Source organism: Macaca thibetana, chromosome 16 (genome assembly GCF_024542745.1).
Source record: "Macaca thibetana thibetana isolate TM-01 chromosome 16, ASM2454274v1, whole genome shotgun sequence".
NCBI classification, from domain to species: Eukaryota; Metazoa; Chordata; class Mammalia; order Primates; family Cercopithecidae; genus Macaca; species Macaca thibetana.
In genome coordinates this window covers 16422567-16439028 of record NC_065593.1, presented here as the reverse complement: position 1 = coordinate 16439028, position 16462 = coordinate 16422567, and the positions used below count along the sequence as shown (strand labels likewise).

At 58.6% G+C, this 16462-nt stretch overlaps 3 protein-coding genes across 18 annotated transcripts in view; 2 read left to right on the top strand and 1 right to left on the bottom strand.

The window, feature by feature from the left end:
• The window catches only part of MINK1 (misshapen like kinase 1), a 69954-nt gene extending 53514 nt beyond the window's left edge, over positions 1-16440 (top strand). For 2 of the 16 annotated variants that reach the window (XM_050765200.1, XM_050765216.1), the window contains 30 exons: positions 2418-2528; positions 2970-3060; positions 3537-3667; positions 3956-4010; positions 4163-4241; positions 4494-4669; positions 5156-5225; positions 5625-5835; positions 8024-8140; positions 8603-8689; positions 8897-9115; positions 9331-9504; positions 9820-10080; positions 10507-10592; positions 10756-10866; positions 11009-11121; positions 11354-11442; positions 11647-11670; positions 11795-11958; positions 12350-12455; positions 12536-12673; positions 12886-12994; positions 13422-13589; positions 13697-13840; positions 14052-14186; positions 14380-14480; positions 14570-14719; positions 14806-14965; positions 15054-15193; positions 15589-16440. In XM_050765200.1, coding sequence (XP_050621157.1) covers positions 2418-2528; positions 2970-3060; positions 3537-3667; positions 3956-4010; positions 4163-4241; positions 4494-4669; positions 5156-5225; positions 5625-5835; positions 8024-8140; positions 8603-8689; positions 8897-9115; positions 9331-9504; positions 9820-10080; positions 10507-10592; positions 10756-10866; positions 11009-11121; positions 11354-11442; positions 11647-11670; positions 11795-11958; positions 12350-12455; positions 12536-12673; positions 12886-12994; positions 13422-13589; positions 13697-13840; positions 14052-14186; positions 14380-14480; positions 14570-14719; positions 14806-14965; positions 15054-15193; positions 15589-15672 — 3804 coding nt within the window. In that variant the 3' untranslated portion in view covers positions 15673-16440. The remainder of the gene's footprint in view (positions 1-2417; positions 2529-2969; positions 3061-3536; positions 3668-3955; positions 4011-4162; positions 4242-4493; positions 4670-5155; positions 5226-5624; positions 5836-8023; positions 8141-8602; positions 8690-8896; positions 9116-9330; positions 9505-9819; positions 10081-10506; positions 10593-10755; positions 10867-11008; positions 11122-11353; positions 11443-11646; positions 11671-11794; positions 11959-12349; positions 12456-12535; positions 12674-12885; positions 12995-13421; positions 13590-13696; positions 13841-14051; positions 14187-14379; positions 14481-14569; positions 14720-14805; positions 14966-15053; positions 15194-15588) is intronic. The other 14 variants (XM_050765205.1, XM_050765202.1, XM_050765208.1 and 11 more) reach the window with 14 other exon arrangements.
• The window catches only part of VMO1 (vitelline membrane outer layer 1 homolog), a 200421-nt gene that overhangs the window by 98693 nt on the left and 85266 nt on the right, over positions 1-16462 (bottom strand). The gene's annotated exons all lie outside the window — the stretch shown is intronic.
• C16H17orf107 (chromosome 16 C17orf107 homolog) overlaps positions 1-16462 on the top strand; it is a 206416-nt gene that overhangs the window by 185067 nt on the left and 4887 nt on the right. The window lies entirely within an intron of this gene.

Sequence of the window (16462 nt, the reverse complement as noted above, 5' to 3'; positions counted from 1 at the left end):
TCCTGGCAAAGGCTAGAGAGACCATGGGGAGGCCGTCCATCAGTTTTCCTGCCTTTGAGCACAGCTCCTGGGAAAGCAACAGAACCAAAATATTTGTGGGAGATAACAGCACCCCACATGCTACAGTGCACCCAGCCCTTCTGGGTCACCATTCAAACCAGAGCCTGCTGCGGAGCTTGGGGCCTCCCCCAAATTCCTCCTGCCTGGCCCAGAACATTCCTAAGAGTCATTCCCCTCCCTAGCCTGGGCACTGGTGCTGACATGTTCCCCCAGCCTCACCCTTTGTGGTACTGAGCCCAGTCCCTGAGGATGGAGCAGCAGGGAGTGTGGCAATGGCTGTCGGGAATTTTGGCACTGACGCCAGGTCTCCCCTCCCAGCAGCCATTCAGACGACAAGCACTTACTAAGCACTTCTGTATAGACGAGCATGAGCCATGGTCCTGGCCTCCAAGGCCCTTAGGCTTTTTGGGAACACACACACTCATGCACACAAAGAAAGGGAGAAAGGTGACAGGGAGGTATACGTGCCAGGTGTGTGTGGTGATGGTGTCTGGCTAGAGGCATTAGTGGCCGGGCACCCCCTTCTGGACCTGTTGGGCACAGGTCCTCCCCTCCTCTCACTGTGCTCTGCTCTCCAAGGAGTAGGCACATGCAAATTACTTTTATTGCATATGCAAATATATGTGTCCATCCAACCTTTTCCTGCATTGGGTGTGGCTTTTAGTGAAAACTTGGACAAGCATGCTGATTCCCAGGAAGCCTGGTTGGAGCCATCTTCTCTGCCTCCAGGTCTCAGCTGCTCTCCCTGGGAGGTGCAGACCCAGAGCCCTCCTCATCTCCTGGCCTTGTTACTCTTTGTTCTGGAGGAGTTTCTCTCAGGGTCTTCCCAGGTTCCCTGCTGCAGCTGTCTGGATAGACCCTATGCACTCTTTCTGTCTCCAGCAGACCTGGAGAATCACTGATTCTTAGTCCCTTTTCTGCTTCTAAGTCAGGGACTGGCAAACTTTTTCTGTGAAGGGCCAGACAGTAAATATTTTAGGCTTTGCGGGTCATATTTGCTGTCCCAGCTGCTCAATTCTGTTGTTGTACCACAAAAGCAGCAATAGACAGTACGTAAACAAATGAGCATGGCTATACCCCCAACACCTTCACTGAGGTCACTCACATTTGAATGTTTTTTCACTTTCACATGTCATAAAATATGATTCCTTTTTTTGTTTTTTCCCGCAACCATTTAACAATGTAAAAACCAGGCCAGACGCAGTGGCTCAAGCCTGTAATCCCAGCACTTTGGGAGGCTGAGGTGGGTGGATCATGCGAGGTCAGGAGTTCAAGACCAGTCTGGTCAACACAGTGAAACCGTCTCTACTAAAAATACAAAAATTAACCGGGGTGTGGTGGCAGGCGCCTGTGGTTCCAGCTACTTGGGAGGCTGAGGCAGGAGAATCACTTGAACCTGGGAGGCGGAGGTTGCAGTGAGCCGACATTGCGCCACTGCACTCCACTCAAGGAAAAAAAAAAAAAGGTAAAAACCATTCTTGACTTGCTGACCGTACAGAAGCAGGCCTTGGTCCAGCCCCTGATCCAAAGCAATAGTTCTTTTTTTTTTTTTTTTTTTGAGACAGACTCTCGCTCTGTCGCCCAGGCTGGAGTGCAGTGGCGTGATCTCAGCTCACTGCAACCTCTGCCTCCCAGGTTTAAGCAATTCTCCTGCCTCAGCCTCCTGAGTAGCTGGGATTACAGGCACCCACCACCATGCCTGGCGAACTTTTTGTATTTTTAGTAGAGATGGGGTTTCACCGTGTTAGCCAGGATGGTCTCGAACTCCTGATCTTGTGATCCACCTGCCTTAGCCTCCCAAAGTATTGGGATTACAGGCGTGAGTCCCCGCACCCGGCCGTAAAGCAGTAGTTCTTAACCGCTTTAGGGTTTGGAATCCCAGTGAGAATCTGATGAAAGTACTAGACCCTTCCTCAAGGAAAACGCATATACCTGCATCATTTTGTCTACAGTTTCAGGGATTCATTGGACTCCTACCCTGATCCCAGCCCCACCTGCCAGTTCTGTATTCCTTCTCTCTCTCTTTTTTTTTTTTCTTTTTTTGAGACGCAGTCTTGCTCACCATGTTGGCCAGGCTAGTCTTGAACTCCTGACCTCAGGTGATCTGCCTGCCTCAGCCTCCCAAAGTGCTGGGATGACAGGCGTGAGCCACCGCACCCAGCCTTTTTCCCTCTCTCTCGACTTCAGGAAGTCCTGTGGCCTTTTTGAGGCTTCTGTGGTCCTTGCTTTCCAGCTCATACCAGTTCTAGCCCCAAGGTCTCTGGTCCTTCTCCAGGAGTCTAGCAGAGGATTGGGGCAGGGTTTGGGGGGCTTGTTTGACTGATACTTTTCCTTTCCGTACCTTCCTGGGATCCTAGCTGGTGATGGAGTTCTGTGGTGCTGGTTCAGTGACTGACCTGGTAAAGAACACGAAAGGAAACGCCCTGAAGGAGGACTGTATCGCCTACATCTGCAGGGAGATCCTCAGGGTGAGCTCCAGGCCCCCTCCCCTTGTCTTCTCCTCCTCTGCTACCCTGGCTGGAGCTTCTTCATGAGCAAAGATCCTCCCTGCACTGGGAGGAGACATAACTGCCCCCTTTCGGGAGCAGCAGGCCTGATGCGGGTGGGATGTGGAAGCAGGGTCCCAGCCTTGGGAAGTCTCAGGCTGCTGAAGGAGACAGCTCCTCTGTTTCCAAGCTCTGCCACTTCTCCACCTGTAACCCTGCAACTTTGGGAATTCACCTGGAGCCACCAGTCTGAGGAAGCTCTCCAGGACAGCTCAGCTTGCTTGGGCTCCTGGTGGAGAGGGTCTGCTCCTTCATCCCAGCCCTGTCCAGACTGATTGCTCCTTGTCCCCTCAACTCACTGCCCACTTACTCTTTCCCACCCCCTCCAACACCATGGCTAATTTCCCTGCTCTCCTGTCCCAGGGTCTGGCCCATCTCCATGCCCACAAGGTCATCCATCGAGACATCAAGGGGCAGAATGTGCTGCTGACAGAGAATGCTGAGGTCAAGCTAGGTGCGCCGGCTCCTTCTGAGGCTGACGGGGCCCTTTCACCCCCAGAACAGAGAATGAGGCACCCCTTTTTCCCTCTGGTGGCTCAGGCCCAACTTCCTCCCTGTTGGGGAGGCTCCCTCCCCGTTCCCCTCTCCCCCTGGAATGCCCTGCCTCCTGCTGAAAATCCCTCAGGAAGCTCCACACCTGTCACCTGTTATGGGCCAGGTGCTCTGCAGGTTGCTCTGGGGAGCTGGGATCTGATGACCCTCCTGCCTGGGATGCTGTCCGTGATCCTTTCACCGGGGCTTTTCTCTAAGATACAGGAGGGTGGAATTGGGTGCTTCAGGATGTTGATGGGGTAAAGGAGGGTGCTGGGGTGTCTGGGTAGGGCCAGAACCTCAGCTGCCTCAGGCAAGTCCTGTGTGTGCATGCAGGGATGTGAGGCAAGGGAGCAGGGGTGACTCTCCATGCTGACCCCTCCCTCTCTGTCTTCACAGTGGATTTTGGGGTGAGTGCTCAGCTGGACCGCACCGTGGGCAGACGGAACACTTTCATTGGGACTCCCTACTGGATGGCTCCAGAGGTCATCGCCTGTGATGAGAACCCCGATGCCACCTACGATTACAGGGTATGGAGTGGAAAGTTGGGAGCATGGGGGCTGCCAACAGTATGGGGACCATGGCGCCTGAGCAGGCTGGGGAACAAAGGAAAGTTGGATGATGTTAGCAGTGAGGGGCTGGGGAACATCTTATGGCAAGGCAAGTGTGGGTGGGAAGATGGGAGGGGTTGGAGAGCACTGCTGCAGGAAGGAGGGTGGCCCAGGAAGGCTCCTAAAGAGGCCAGGATGGTGGGTGAAGAGAGGTTGCAAGGCAGAGTTGTCGGGAATATTCACTTGTTCCTTCTCTCCCGTCTGTAGAGTGACATTTGGTCTCTAGGAATCACAGCCATCGAGATGGCAGAGGGAGCCCCCCGTAAGTTCTGAGTCTGCCGGGAGTGGGAGCGGAGGGAAAGCAAGGGCCCAGAGAGGGCTGTAGGGAGGAGCTGGGTCCTGGGATCCTGCTGAGGAAGGGTCCTGTAGCTCCAGTGCAGTGGAAGGGACTGAGGGCCTCTCTTCTGTGTCCAGCTCTGTGTGACATGCACCCCATGCGGGCCCTCTTCCTCATTCCTCGGAACCCTCCGCCCAGACTCAAGTCCAAGAAGTGGTAGGTCTCTGAGAGTGTGGGCTCTGGGAAGGAAGGTCCCTGGACAAGGTCATCCCCACCTTCATGCCCTCTGTGCTCAGGCTTGGATCTCACCAGAGAAGAGATTTTGGGGGGCAGAGGGCGGTGACTGGTGTTGGGATATGAAGACAGGAGGGATGTCAAGGTGGCTTGTGGATGAGTGATCCACTCTCTTTCTCCTGCACCCATCCCTTCTGAGGGGACCCTCCTAGTGTGAGCCACCACTGTTTCCAGGTCTAAGAAGTTCATTGACTTCATTGACACATGTCTCATCAAGACTTACCTGAGCCGCCCACCCACGGAGCAGCTGCTGAAGTTTCCCTTCATCCGGGACCAGCCCACGGAGCGGCAGGTCCGCATCCAGCTTAAGGACCACATTGACCGATCCCGGAAGAAGCGGGGTGAGAAAGGTCAGTGGGCAGGCTGGAGGGGCAGGTACTAGGGGACACTCCAGCCTGGCTCCTCTCTGCCAGCCCTGCTCACTCCTGGCTTCCCTTCCTGCTCCCCTCCTTGGCCCCAGCTCTCCCTGTCCAAGGAGATCGTTCTCAAACTTGCAACAGCCGAGGGGTTTTCCCTCCTTTCCCTCCCAATCTGGGTCAGCCCTCCAGAGGAGGACCGGCCTTTCACATCCTTATGAAAACTCCATGCTAAGCACATACGTGTGCGAGCCCAGGCACAGGCTCTGCCACACCTCAGCTGCCCAGGGACCCAGTCCTGGTCCCTGTCCGGGCCCACACCTGAGACACACTGTCCTCCCATTGCTCCCAGGAAGTGGGTGGGGCCCCTCATGCGTGCCCACCCAGACAGACCTTCTGGTTATGCCCACCCGAGGTTTCCCTAGCCCACGGCGGGGTCTGGGGTACTGGGTGAGTTAACAGCAGTGGTCTCCCCTGCAGAGGAGACAGAATATGAGTACAGCGGCAGCGAGGAGGAAGACGACAGCCATGGAGAGGAAGGAGAGCCAAGGTAGGCCTGGCAGGCGGAGCGGGGGTTGGGGGGTCATCACTGAGTGGGGGGACTACAGTGGTGCTTGGCTTTGGAGATGCTCGGCCTGGGGGTGATGGGCACAGAGAGGTAGAGACTCCTAGAAGCCAAATTCCCGAGTGCTAAGAAGTGGAACAAATGAGTGAGCAAGAGCTGGGGAGAGAGCAATTCAGGGTGAAGGTGGGGCGCAGCAGTAATAGGAAAGGAGGATAGGGCTGAAGACCGGGCAGCAGGGGACAGTGAGTCTCCTGGCCACCTGGGAGTGGCCAGAGGCAGAGGCTTTGATCCAGTTAAAGCACCCGCTCAGGCGGGCCCACGGGGTTGAGAGTGGGAACCAACAGGGTTCTGACCCCAGCTCTTCTTTGTGCCACCCCTGCCCAGCTCCATCATGAACGTGCCTGGAGAGTCGACTCTACGCCGGGAATTTCTCCGCCTCCAGCAGGAAAATAAGAGCAACTCAGAGGCTTTAAAACAGCAGCAGCAGCTGCAGCAGCAGCAGCAGCGAGACCCTGAGGCACACATCAAACACCTGCTGCACCAGCGGCAGAGGCGCATAGAGGAGCAGAAAGAGGAGCGGCGCCGCGTGGAGGAGGTGGGCTGTCTCCCAAGGGCCCAGGCCTGGCGCGGCCTCCTGCTGACCTTCCCAGGGTCCATTAGGGCCTCAGGGAGAACAGGTTTTAAAATGCCTTAAATGGGGCTGGGCGCGGTGGCTCACGCCTGTAATCCCGGCACTTTGGGAGGCCGAGGCGTGCGGATGATGAGGTCAGGAGATCGAGACCATCCTGGCTAACACAGTGAAACCCCATCTCAACTAAAAATACAAAAAATTAGCCGGGCGTGGTGGCGGGCGCCTGTAGTCCCAGCTACTGGGGAGGCTGAGGCAGGAGAATGGCATGAACCCGGGAGGCGGAGCTTGCAGTGAGCTGAGATCCAGCCACTGCACTCCAGCCTGGGCGACAGAGTGAAACTCCGCCTCAGAATTAAAATAAAATAAAATGCCTTAAATCAATGGCATTTCTGTTGAAACAGTTACATGATTTCAAATTTCATGATTAGCTGGACTTAACAAAAAATGTGTCTAAATAATAGGCAATAGACCAGATGCGGTAGCTCACTTTCGGAGGCTGAGGTGGGTGGATCACCTGAGGTCAGGAGTTTTTGAGACCAGTCTGGCCAACATGGTGAAACCCCATCTCTACGAATAATACAAAAATCAGCCGGGTGTGGTGGCGCGTGCCTGTAATCCCAGCTACTTGGGAGGCTGAGACAGGAGATTCACTTGAACCCGGGAGGCAGAGGTGAGCAGAGATCACACCACTGCACTCCAGCCTGGGTGACAGAGTGAGACTCCATCTCCCATACTACTACTAATAATAATAACCCGGCCGGGCGCGGTGGCTCAAGCCTGTAATCCCAGCACTTTGGGAGGCCGAGATGGGCGCATCACAAGGTCAGGAGATCGAGACCATCCTGGCTAACACGGTGAAACCCCGTCTCTACTAAAAAATACAAAAACCTAGCTGGGCGAGGTGGCGGGCGCCTGTAGTCCCAGCTACTCGGGAGGCTGAGGCAGGAGAATGGCGTGAACCCGGGAGGCGGAGCTTGCAGTGAGCTGAGATCCGGCCACTGCACTCCAGTCTGGGCGACAAAGCGAGACTCTGTCTCAACAACAACAAAAATAATAATAATAATAACCCGCAGCATCCACACTGTCCACCTGCTACCCCCAAAGCAGGCCCTCTCATTGTTGAACAAAAAATAATTTGCAAGAAAACCTGCTACAGAAGAGCCTTGTGCAGTTTTGAAAATATAGGCCGGGCGCGATGGCTCACGCCTGTAATCCCAGCACTTTGGGAGGCCAAGGCGGGTGGATCATGAGGTCAGGAGTTCAAGACCAGCCTGTCTAATATGGTGAAACCCCATCTCTACTAAAAATACAAAAAATTAGCCGGATGTGGGTGGTGCACACGCCTGTAGTCCCAGCTACTCGGGAGGCTGAGGCAGGAAAATCACTTGAACCCGGGAGGCGGAGGTTGCTGTGAGCCAAGATCATGCCACTGCACTCCAGCCTAGGGAACAGAGCAAGACTCTGTCTCAAAAAATAAATAAATAAATTAATTAATTAAATATAGTGTTCAGATAGCATAGTGACAAAGTCCTATCTAACGGCGTGGAGAAGGCGTGCCAGCAACTTCATTGCAGGAATAGGCACAAGTTCCCTCAAGTGTAAGGGCCCCTTAGGGCTTGCGCTTTTGTTGTTGTAGGCGGTGGTGGCGGTGGTGGTTGTGGTAGACTTTGTGATCGGAAATACCGTGAAAGTCAAGTACCACCTGGGCATCGGGGCTTGCCAAGGAGCGGGCCAGGTCCCTTTTCTGTGCTTTCTGTGCACGGGCACCTGGTGCCCTCTTGTGGCCAAAGTCTATCGCTACGACCCGCTCTGTATGGACTTCAGGCAAAGGTCGGTTTTAGGCTAGGAGTGCTGGGGATGCTTGTTTTGAGTTCGGGTTTTGTTTGTTGTTTGGTGGGGTGTGGGTAGGGGAAGGTGTTGTCTAGCTAAGCACACCCCACAGGCAGCGGTCAGTCTCACAGCCTCTCTCATCACAGCTACTGGCTGTTTTCCCGAGCCCAGCCCCGCGGGCCCTTGGGTGGGGATGGGTATAGTTACAGAAACAAGCGCAAGCCTCCGTGGTGAGCAAGGAGAGCTCCCTCCCTGTCCATGGAGGGACAGTGCTGCCGCGGTGTCCGGTATGGTCCTTAAGACCACCTGGCTCTTCCCATAGCAACAGCGGCGGGAGCGGGAGCAGCGGAAGCTGCAGGAGAAGGAGCAGCAGCGGCGGCTGGAGGACATGCAGGTTCTGCGGCGGGAGGAGGAGCGGCGGCAGGCGGAGCGCGAGCAGGTAGAGCGCCGCACCCACATCCCTGCCCTCCCGCCCTCCCGCTCCTGCTGCCTGCCGCCCCTGCTCCCCGTCCCCTTCCCCCTTCTTTCCCCCCCACCCAGATTCCTCCTATCTTTTCTAGCTTCACTCTTTCTCTCTGTTTTCTCCCACCCTTCAACCCCAACCCTGGCCCCCTCCCTCCTCCTTCCCTGCCTCATTCCCATCTCTGTACCCCATCCCTGATTCTCCCTGGCCCCTTCCTCATCCCCCTCATTCCCTGTGCCCTCTTCTTCCCCATCTGTGCGGCGTGGCCCCCCGGGGCTCATGCCATCCCCTCCCCTACCTCTCTCTTACTTTTCCCCTGCACCCCCTCATCCTCCTCCTGCGGATCCCTTCCTCCTTCTCCAACTCGCTGCTGCTGCCCTCCTCTGCCTCTTCCTCCTTCCCTGCCCTCTGCCCCCCACCCTACACCCCGCCCCCCAGGAATATATTCGTCACAGGCTAGAGGAGGAGCAGCGACAGCTCGAGATCCTTCAGCAACAGCTGCTCCAGGAACAGGCCCTGCTGCTGGTAACGGGTCCCTCAGCGTCCTCTGGGAAGATGCTTTTCAGAGCTTCTTTGCTGGAACGGGATGGGAACACTTCAAGGGAAGGGATTCACCCAAGACATCAAGGGAATACATCTCCTCTCTAGGCAGTTGGAGAAAAGAGAGGGCATGCCTGCTCTGACTCCCAGGCCACACTCTGCTGAGCCCTCTCTCCCTACCCTTGGGCCCAGGAATACAAGCGGAAGCAGCTGGAGGAGCAGCGGCAGTCAGAGCGTCTCCAGAGGCAGCTGCAGCAGGAGCATGCCTACCTCAAGTCCCTGCAGCAGCAGCAACAGCAGCAGCAGCTTCAGAAACAGCAGCAGCAGCAGCTCCTGCCCGGGGACAGGAAGCCCCTGTACCATTATGGTCGGGGCATGAATCCCGCTGACAAACCAGCCTGGGCCCGAGAGGTACTCACTGCCTCCTTTGCCTCCTGAGACTGCAGTCCCACTGCCTGAGGCCTGGAGAGCCACAAGAAGTGGTTGTTCACAGGAACAGGCACCGAGCAGGGGAAAGGAGTACACAGCACACAGCACAGGACAGGAGTGGTGAGGGCGGGCGGGACCCTCAGTTTTGAGAACAGGGAGGCAAGAGCTGGCCTGCTTGACATCCCTTCACATCACAGGTAGAAGAGAGAACAAGGATGAACAAGCAGCAGAACTCTCCCTTGGCCAAGAGCAAGCCAAGCAGCACGGGGCCTGAGCCCTCCATCCCCCAGGCCTCCCCCGGGCCTGCAGGACCCCTTTCCCAGACTCCTCCTATGCAGAGGCCGGTGGAGCCCCAGGAGGGACCGCACAAGGTGAGTCTCCCCCCACTCCTGTGTTAATGCAGACACAGGGAGCTTTGCTCAGAGCCCAGGTGCACACACACACGCACACACACACCTGCTCAGCCCTGAGCCAGGATCCCAGAGCACAGGCTATGTGGACAGACACACTCACCTGCTTCTTGCTGCCTATGTCTGTCCTGACTTAGCTGTCCTCAGGCTCAAGGAACCCCTTGTCCTTCAATGGAGGAAGGGGCAACTAAAGTCCCTTCCCACCTCAGACCCCGATTTGCAGGTGGGGACCTGCCATGGAGCAGGCAGCCCACCCTCCCTGGTCTCTCCCTGCAGAGCCTGGTGGCACACCGGGTCCCACTGAAGCCATATGCAGCACCTGTACCCCGATCCCAGTCCCTGCAGGACCAGCCCACCCGAAACCTGGCTGCCTTCCCAGCCTCCCATGACCCCGACCCTGCCATCCCTGCACCCACTGCCACGCCCAGTGCCCGAGGAGCTGTCATCCGCCAGAATTCAGACCCCACCTCTGAAGGACCTGGCCCCAGCCCGAACCCCCCAGCCTGGGTCCGCCCAGATAACGAGGCCCCACCCAAGGTAAGGACAGCCTGTGGGCCCAGGGAAAAGCAAGGAACTAGTCATGAGGAGAAGGAGGGCAGTGAAGGGGCCGCATGGGGAAGAGTGCAGGGCGGGAAGCCAGAGAAAGCTAGGGCGCTGCCCAGCAGGGCTCAGCCGTCCAGCTGAGGAGGCAACGTGGAGGTGTGGCATTGATGCCCCTGGGGAGCGTGGGAACGGAGAAACGCCCAGGGTGTTTCGGGGCCGCTAAGGGGCAGACTTTGTGAGTTAGAACCGCAGCTCCAACCATCTCCCAGCTTCATAACCTTGGACGTATTCACTAACTTCCCTGAACCTCAGTTTTCTCATCCATCAAAGTGAGGAGCTCACCTCTCAGAGGTGAGGCTCAAACACCTCTGAAGTGCCCGTCGCAGCGCCAGCCCACAGCACGTGGACTTCTCTCCACAGGTGCCTCAGAGGACCTCATCTATCGCCACTGCCCTTAACACCAGTGGGGCCGGAGGATCCCGGCCAGCCCAGGCAGTCCGTGCCAGGTAATGCCTGGGTAGGGCAATGCCTGGGTGAGGTCTGAGGACAGCCTAGGGAGTAGGGGGGCACAGGGACTTTACCAGCCTACCCACCTAGGGGTGGGCAAGCCCCGGCCCCATCACCTCAGCGCCCCCCCGCCCCCTCGGCACCCCTGTGCTCCCTTCACAGACCTCGCAGCAACTCCGCCTGGCAAATCTATCTGCAAAGGCGGGCAGAGCGGGGCACCCCAAAGCCTCCAGGGCCCCCTGCTCAGCCCCCTGGCCCGCCCAACGCCTCTAGGTAATGGAGTCGTCCCCCGACTCACTCCCACCTCTCACTTCTGCCACCTGCTTCCCTGGTGATGGCTCCCTCTGCAGTGCAGCTCAGCACCCCAGAGAGGGGAGCACCCTGCCTCCCTGACCCTGACTCTGCCCCCCAACAGTAACCCCGACCTCAGGAGGAGCGACCCTGGCTGGGAACGCTCGGACAGTGTCCTCCCGGCCTCGCACGGGCACCTCCCCCAGGCCGGCTCACTGGAGCGGAACCGCGTGGGAGGTACGTGAGCCAGGGCTGGGCAGCCTGCTCTGGGCCTGGAGTCATCAGGATGGACCCTGCCTTTGGTGGCTTTGGACTGGGACACCCACAGGGACAGGGAGGACCTGCGTGGGTATGGAACTCGGGGCTGAGTTCTGGGGCTCAGGGGCAAGGGGTCAGCCCAGGTGTGGGCTTGAGGCCATCCCTTGTCCAGGCATCAGTGACCTTTCTTCTTCCACCCTGCCATGTCCAGCCTCCTCCAAACTGGACAGCTCCCCAGTGCTCTCTCCTGGGAATAAAGCCAAGCCCGATGACCACCGCTCGCGGCCAGGCCGGCCCGCAGTGAGTCGCCTGGTGGCCGGCACCGCCCGCCTCATCCTGGTTTGGGGCTTAGCCCCAGGGAGCTGGGTGCCAGGGGGGGTCTCCGCGGATCTACTGGGAAGGGCTGTGGGGATGGAGGGACTGGTGCTTCTCATGCTACTAACCTTTTCTAACCTCTTTCCTAACATCTCTCCTGGCTCGCTCTTCCCCTGCGGCCCCTCCCAGAGCTATAAGCGAGCAATTGGTGAGGTTAGTGAGATGGGCCTGCTCGTGGGGGCCCCTCCTGTCACCTTGCTGGGGTGTCCCAGCACCCTTTGTCTGCCTCCACCCAGGCCCACCTTCTCCCTGCCCCTCACGTGGCTCCTCCCTGCAGGACTTCGTGTTGCTGAAAGAGCGGACCCTGGACGAGGCCCCTCGGCCTCCCAAGAAGGCCATGGACTACTCATCGTCCAGCGAGGAGGTGGAGAGCAGTGAGGATGACGAGGAGGAAGGCGAAGGCGGGCCATCAGAGGGGAGCAGAGACACCCCTGGGGGCCGGTACGGCATCGGGAGTGGGGCCTTCCCACTCCAAGGCACAAGGAGGGAGGGGAAGTGGCAGTGGAGGGAGAGGTAGGGCTTTGGGGCAAGTCTGAGGTTGAACAGCGCCCTTCTCTAGAGAGTGGGGTGAGGGTGCAGGTTCCTTTCTCTCTCCTGCTGCCCTGTGTGTTGTGGGGTAGCCTCTTCAAGTGCCTGTCTGCTCCTGTGCCAGCCTGCCCTGTGTGCCATGCAGGGAAGCACCTCACGGTGGAACAGGGACTACCCCGTGAGGGTGGAGCAGGTTGTGTTTTGAATAGAGACAAAAGCCTGGGCTCTGGCTGCCATCTGCTGCCTTTGGCACTTCTGTGGCCACGGGCAGGACCTGGAGAGGCCCCACCTTCCTCTCTCACAGCAGCGATGGGGATACAGACAGCGTCAGCACCATGGTGGTCCACGACGTCGAGGAGATCACCGGGACCCAGCCCCCATACGGGGGCGGCACCATGGTGGTCCAGCGTGTGAGTGAGCCTCCGCTGCCTCCCCTGTACCTGTGTGTGCCCTCCTCAGCCCCGTGCCGACCCTGCCCTCTGTCCTGTAGACCCCTGAAGAGGAGCGGAACCTGCTGCATGCTGACAGCAACGGGTATACAAACCTGCCTGACGTGGTGCAGCCCAGCCACTCACCCACCGAGAACAGCAAAGGCCAAAGCCCGCCCTCGAAGGATGGGAGCAGTGACGTAAGTGGGCCGGAGGCAGGTCCGCTGGGGGAGAAGAGCCCGGGCGGTGGGCAGGAGGTCTGGGTGCTGGGTCATGGCAGAGGATGGGGCGGAGCGCTGGGAGCTGGACAATGGGGGTGCCAGTTGGGGAGCTGGAGCCTGGGAATAGCAGCAGGGGCAGGGCCGCAGCTGGACTTGCACTTGTTTGCCTGACTGCTGCCCCCCCACCACAGTACCAGTCTCGTGGGCTGGTAAAGGCCCCTGGCAAGAGCTCGTTCACGATGTTTGTGGATCTAGGGATCTACCAGCCTGGAGGCAGTGGGGACACCATCCCCATCACAGGTGAGGACGGGAGGACAGACCTGCCATCAGGCTGGGGTCCAGGGGCAGCCTGGAGGGGAGCATGATGGTCTTGAGACGCAGCCTCACAAAGCCACAGGACCTCTCCCTTGGGCTCTAGCACCTGCCCGGGCAGAGAGAAGGAAGGGCCTCTGCGACCCCTCCACAGGAGAGAAAATGCTCACAGTAGCCAGGGGACCTGGGCAAAGACTCAAAGCTAGCAAGTGACAGAAATGGGACTTGAGCCAGGCCTTCTGACTCAAAAGGGGGGTCCAGCACTCTATCCCCCTCTCCCGTGCACCCCTTCTCCTCCCGTCTTTTTCCTTTCTGTGTATTATGAGGCGCCAAGACCTGATATAGGGGATGGAGGTAGAAAGAGATGGGGTGAGAAGCTGCAGCCCCTCCTCCCGCCTCCTCCTCCTTCTGGCAGCCCTAGTGGGTGGAGAGGGCACTCGGCTCGACCAGCTGCAGTACGACGTGAGGAAGGGCTCTGTGGTCAACGTGAATCCCACCAACACCCGGGCCCACAGTGAGACCCCTGAGATCCGGAAGTACAAGAAGCGATTCAACTCTGAGATCCTGTGTGCAGCCCTTTGGGGTAAGCCAGGGCAGGGACAGCTGAGGGGGCTGTGGCGTGGCTCCCATGCTCCTGGTTAGGCAAGGGCCTGGCTGAGCCTCTGACCTGCCCAAGGGCTCCTATTGCAGGGGTCAACCTGCTGGTGGGCACGGAGAACGGGCTGATGTTGCTGGACCGAAGTGGGCAGGGCAAGGTGTACGGACTCATTGGGCGGCGACGCTTCCAGCAGATGGACGTGCTGGAGGGGCTCAACCTGCTCATCACCATCTCAGGTACAGGTGCGGCGAGTGGGGGAGGGAGGAGGGGCTCAGCTCCCTGGCGCTGTCACTGTCTTCTGCCCGGGAGGAGGGCAGCCTTGGTCCAGGCACTGGAAGGTGAAGCGGCACTTTCTCACCCCTTGTGGCATGCCGACAGAGGAGGCCGGGGCGGTGGCAGCCGGGCCTCAGATGAGAACGGGGGTGTGTCTGTCTGTCCGTCCCTCAGGGAAAAGGAACAAACTGCGGGTGTATTACCTGTCTTGGCTCCGGAACAAGATTCTGCACAATGACCCAGAGGTGGAGAAGAAGCAGGGCTGGACCACCGTCGGGGACATGGAGGGCTGCGGGCACTACCGTGTCGGTGAGGATGTCCCAGCGGAGTGGCCAGCGCATCCTTGTTCATGAAGAGAGAAACGGGCCTGGGTCTAGTGGCTGAGAAAGTTTGGGAGCCAGGGACTTGGGGCCTGGGTGGGGCAGTGTAGTGACAGACCACAGGGAGGCGCCCGTGGCCCAAGAAGGGAAGCCTCAGCATCCCTCTTCTCTCCGGCCCCCAGTGAAATACGAGCGGATTAAGTTCCTGGTCATCGCCCTCAAGAGCTCCGTGGAGGTGTACGCCTGGGCCCCGAAACCCTACCACAAATTCATGGCCTTCAAGGTAACCCCAGCCTCGGCCCCTAGCACCATCTGGAGTCCTAGCGCCTCTCCCCGTGCCCCTGAGCCCTCCTCTCCTCTGCTTCTCTGCAGTCCTTTGCCGACCTCCCTCACCGCCCTCTGCTGGTCGACCTGACAGTAGAGGAGGGGCAGCGGCTCAAGGTCATCTATGGCTCCAGTGCTGGCTTCCATGCTGTGGATGTCGACTCGGGGAACAGCTATGACATCTACATCCCTGTGCACGTGAGCTTGGCGGGGCTGCTGGAGGAGTGGGTTCGCCCAGTCTGGGCACCAGACACGGAGACTCCAGCCCACCTCCTTCTCCCCAGATCCAGAGCCAGATCACGCCCCATGCCATCATTTTCCTCCCCAACACCGACGGCATGGAGATGCTGCTGTGCTACGAGGACGAGGGTGTCTACGTCAACACGTACGGGCGGATCATTAAGGATGTGGTGCTGCAGTGGGGAGAGATGCCCACCTCTGTGGGTGAGTGAGCTGCCGCCCTCCCAGCCACATGCCCCTGAGGTGGCCCCGGGGTGCAGCCTGCTCAGCCCCTCACCTGTTTTCCCCACAGCCTACATCTGCTCCAACCAGATAATGGGCTGGGGTGAGAAAGCCATTGAGATCCGCTCTGTGGAGACGGGCCACCTGGACGGGGTCTTCATGCACAAACGAGCCCAGAGGCTCAAGTTCCTGTGTGAGCGGAATGACAAGGTGGGAGTCTCCTTCCCTCTGAACGGCCTGCCGTCCCGGCTGCTGTGACCCCAGGCCCCTGGGCAGAGGTCTGGGGAGAGGATGGTCGTGGTGTCTCCCTGAAAGCGGGCCCCTCTGGGAGTTCGGAAGGAAGGCAGCCACTACCACTGCCCTGCGCTCCCTTCAGTTCTGAGGACTTTCCAGCTGGCGCCCAGGGGGCTGGTAGTGCACCCTCTCCCCTAACATCCTGGCCTTTCCTCTGGGTGAGGGGCACTGTGAGTCATCTCCTGCAGTCTCTCTCTCCCCCTCACCTCTTCTGCCACCCCTTCTTCCCTTCTCCCCGTTTCTTCCCCTCTCCCAGTTAATTGAGACCCCTGACCCCAGCCCGTGGTGACTCCTTCTCTTGCCCCACCCAGGTGTTTTTTGCCTCAGTCCGCTCTGGGGGCAGCAGCCAAGTTTACTTCATGACTCTGAACCGTAACTGCATCATGAACTGGTGACGGGGCCCTGGGCTGGGGCTGTCCCACACTGGACCCAGCTCTCCCCCTGCAGCCAGGCTTCCTGGGCCGCCCCTCTTTCCCCTCCCTGGGCTTTTGCTTTTACTGGTTTGATTCACTGGAGCCTGCTGGGAACGTGACCTCTGACCCCTGATGCTTTCGTGATCACGTGACCATCCTCTTCCCCAACATGTCCTCTTCCCAAAACTGTGCCTGTCCCCAGCTTCCGGGGAGGGACACAGCTTCCCCTTCCCAGGAATTGAGTGGGCATAGCCCCTTCCCCCTTTTCTCCATTTAAGAGGAGAGTGCTTGGGGCTTGAACCCCTTACCCCACTGCTGCTGACTGGGCAGGGCCCTGGACCCCTTTATTTGCACGTCAGGGGAGCCGGCTCCCCCCTTGAATGTACCAGACCCTGGGGGGGGTCACTGGGCCCTAGATTTTTGGGGGGTCACCAGCCACTCCAGGGGCAGGGACCATTTCTTCATTTTCTGAAAGCACTTTAATGATTCCCCTTTCCCCAAACTCCAGGGAATGGAGGGGGGACCCCGCCAGCCAAAACGTTCCCCCCTTTCCCAACCCCCATCTCCTCCTCTTCTAGCCCATGCCCTTCCCCGTGGAGGGAGGGAGCAGGGAGCCCTCACTCTCCACGCCCCTTGCTTGCATCTGTATATAGTGTGAGCAGCAAGTAACCCTCCTCCTCCCTCCCCCCACCCCTCCTCAATGTAGTGGCCTTGGATATCCTGTTTGTTAATAAAGACAATTCAACCAGCTCCCACCATGCGGGCCCCATTT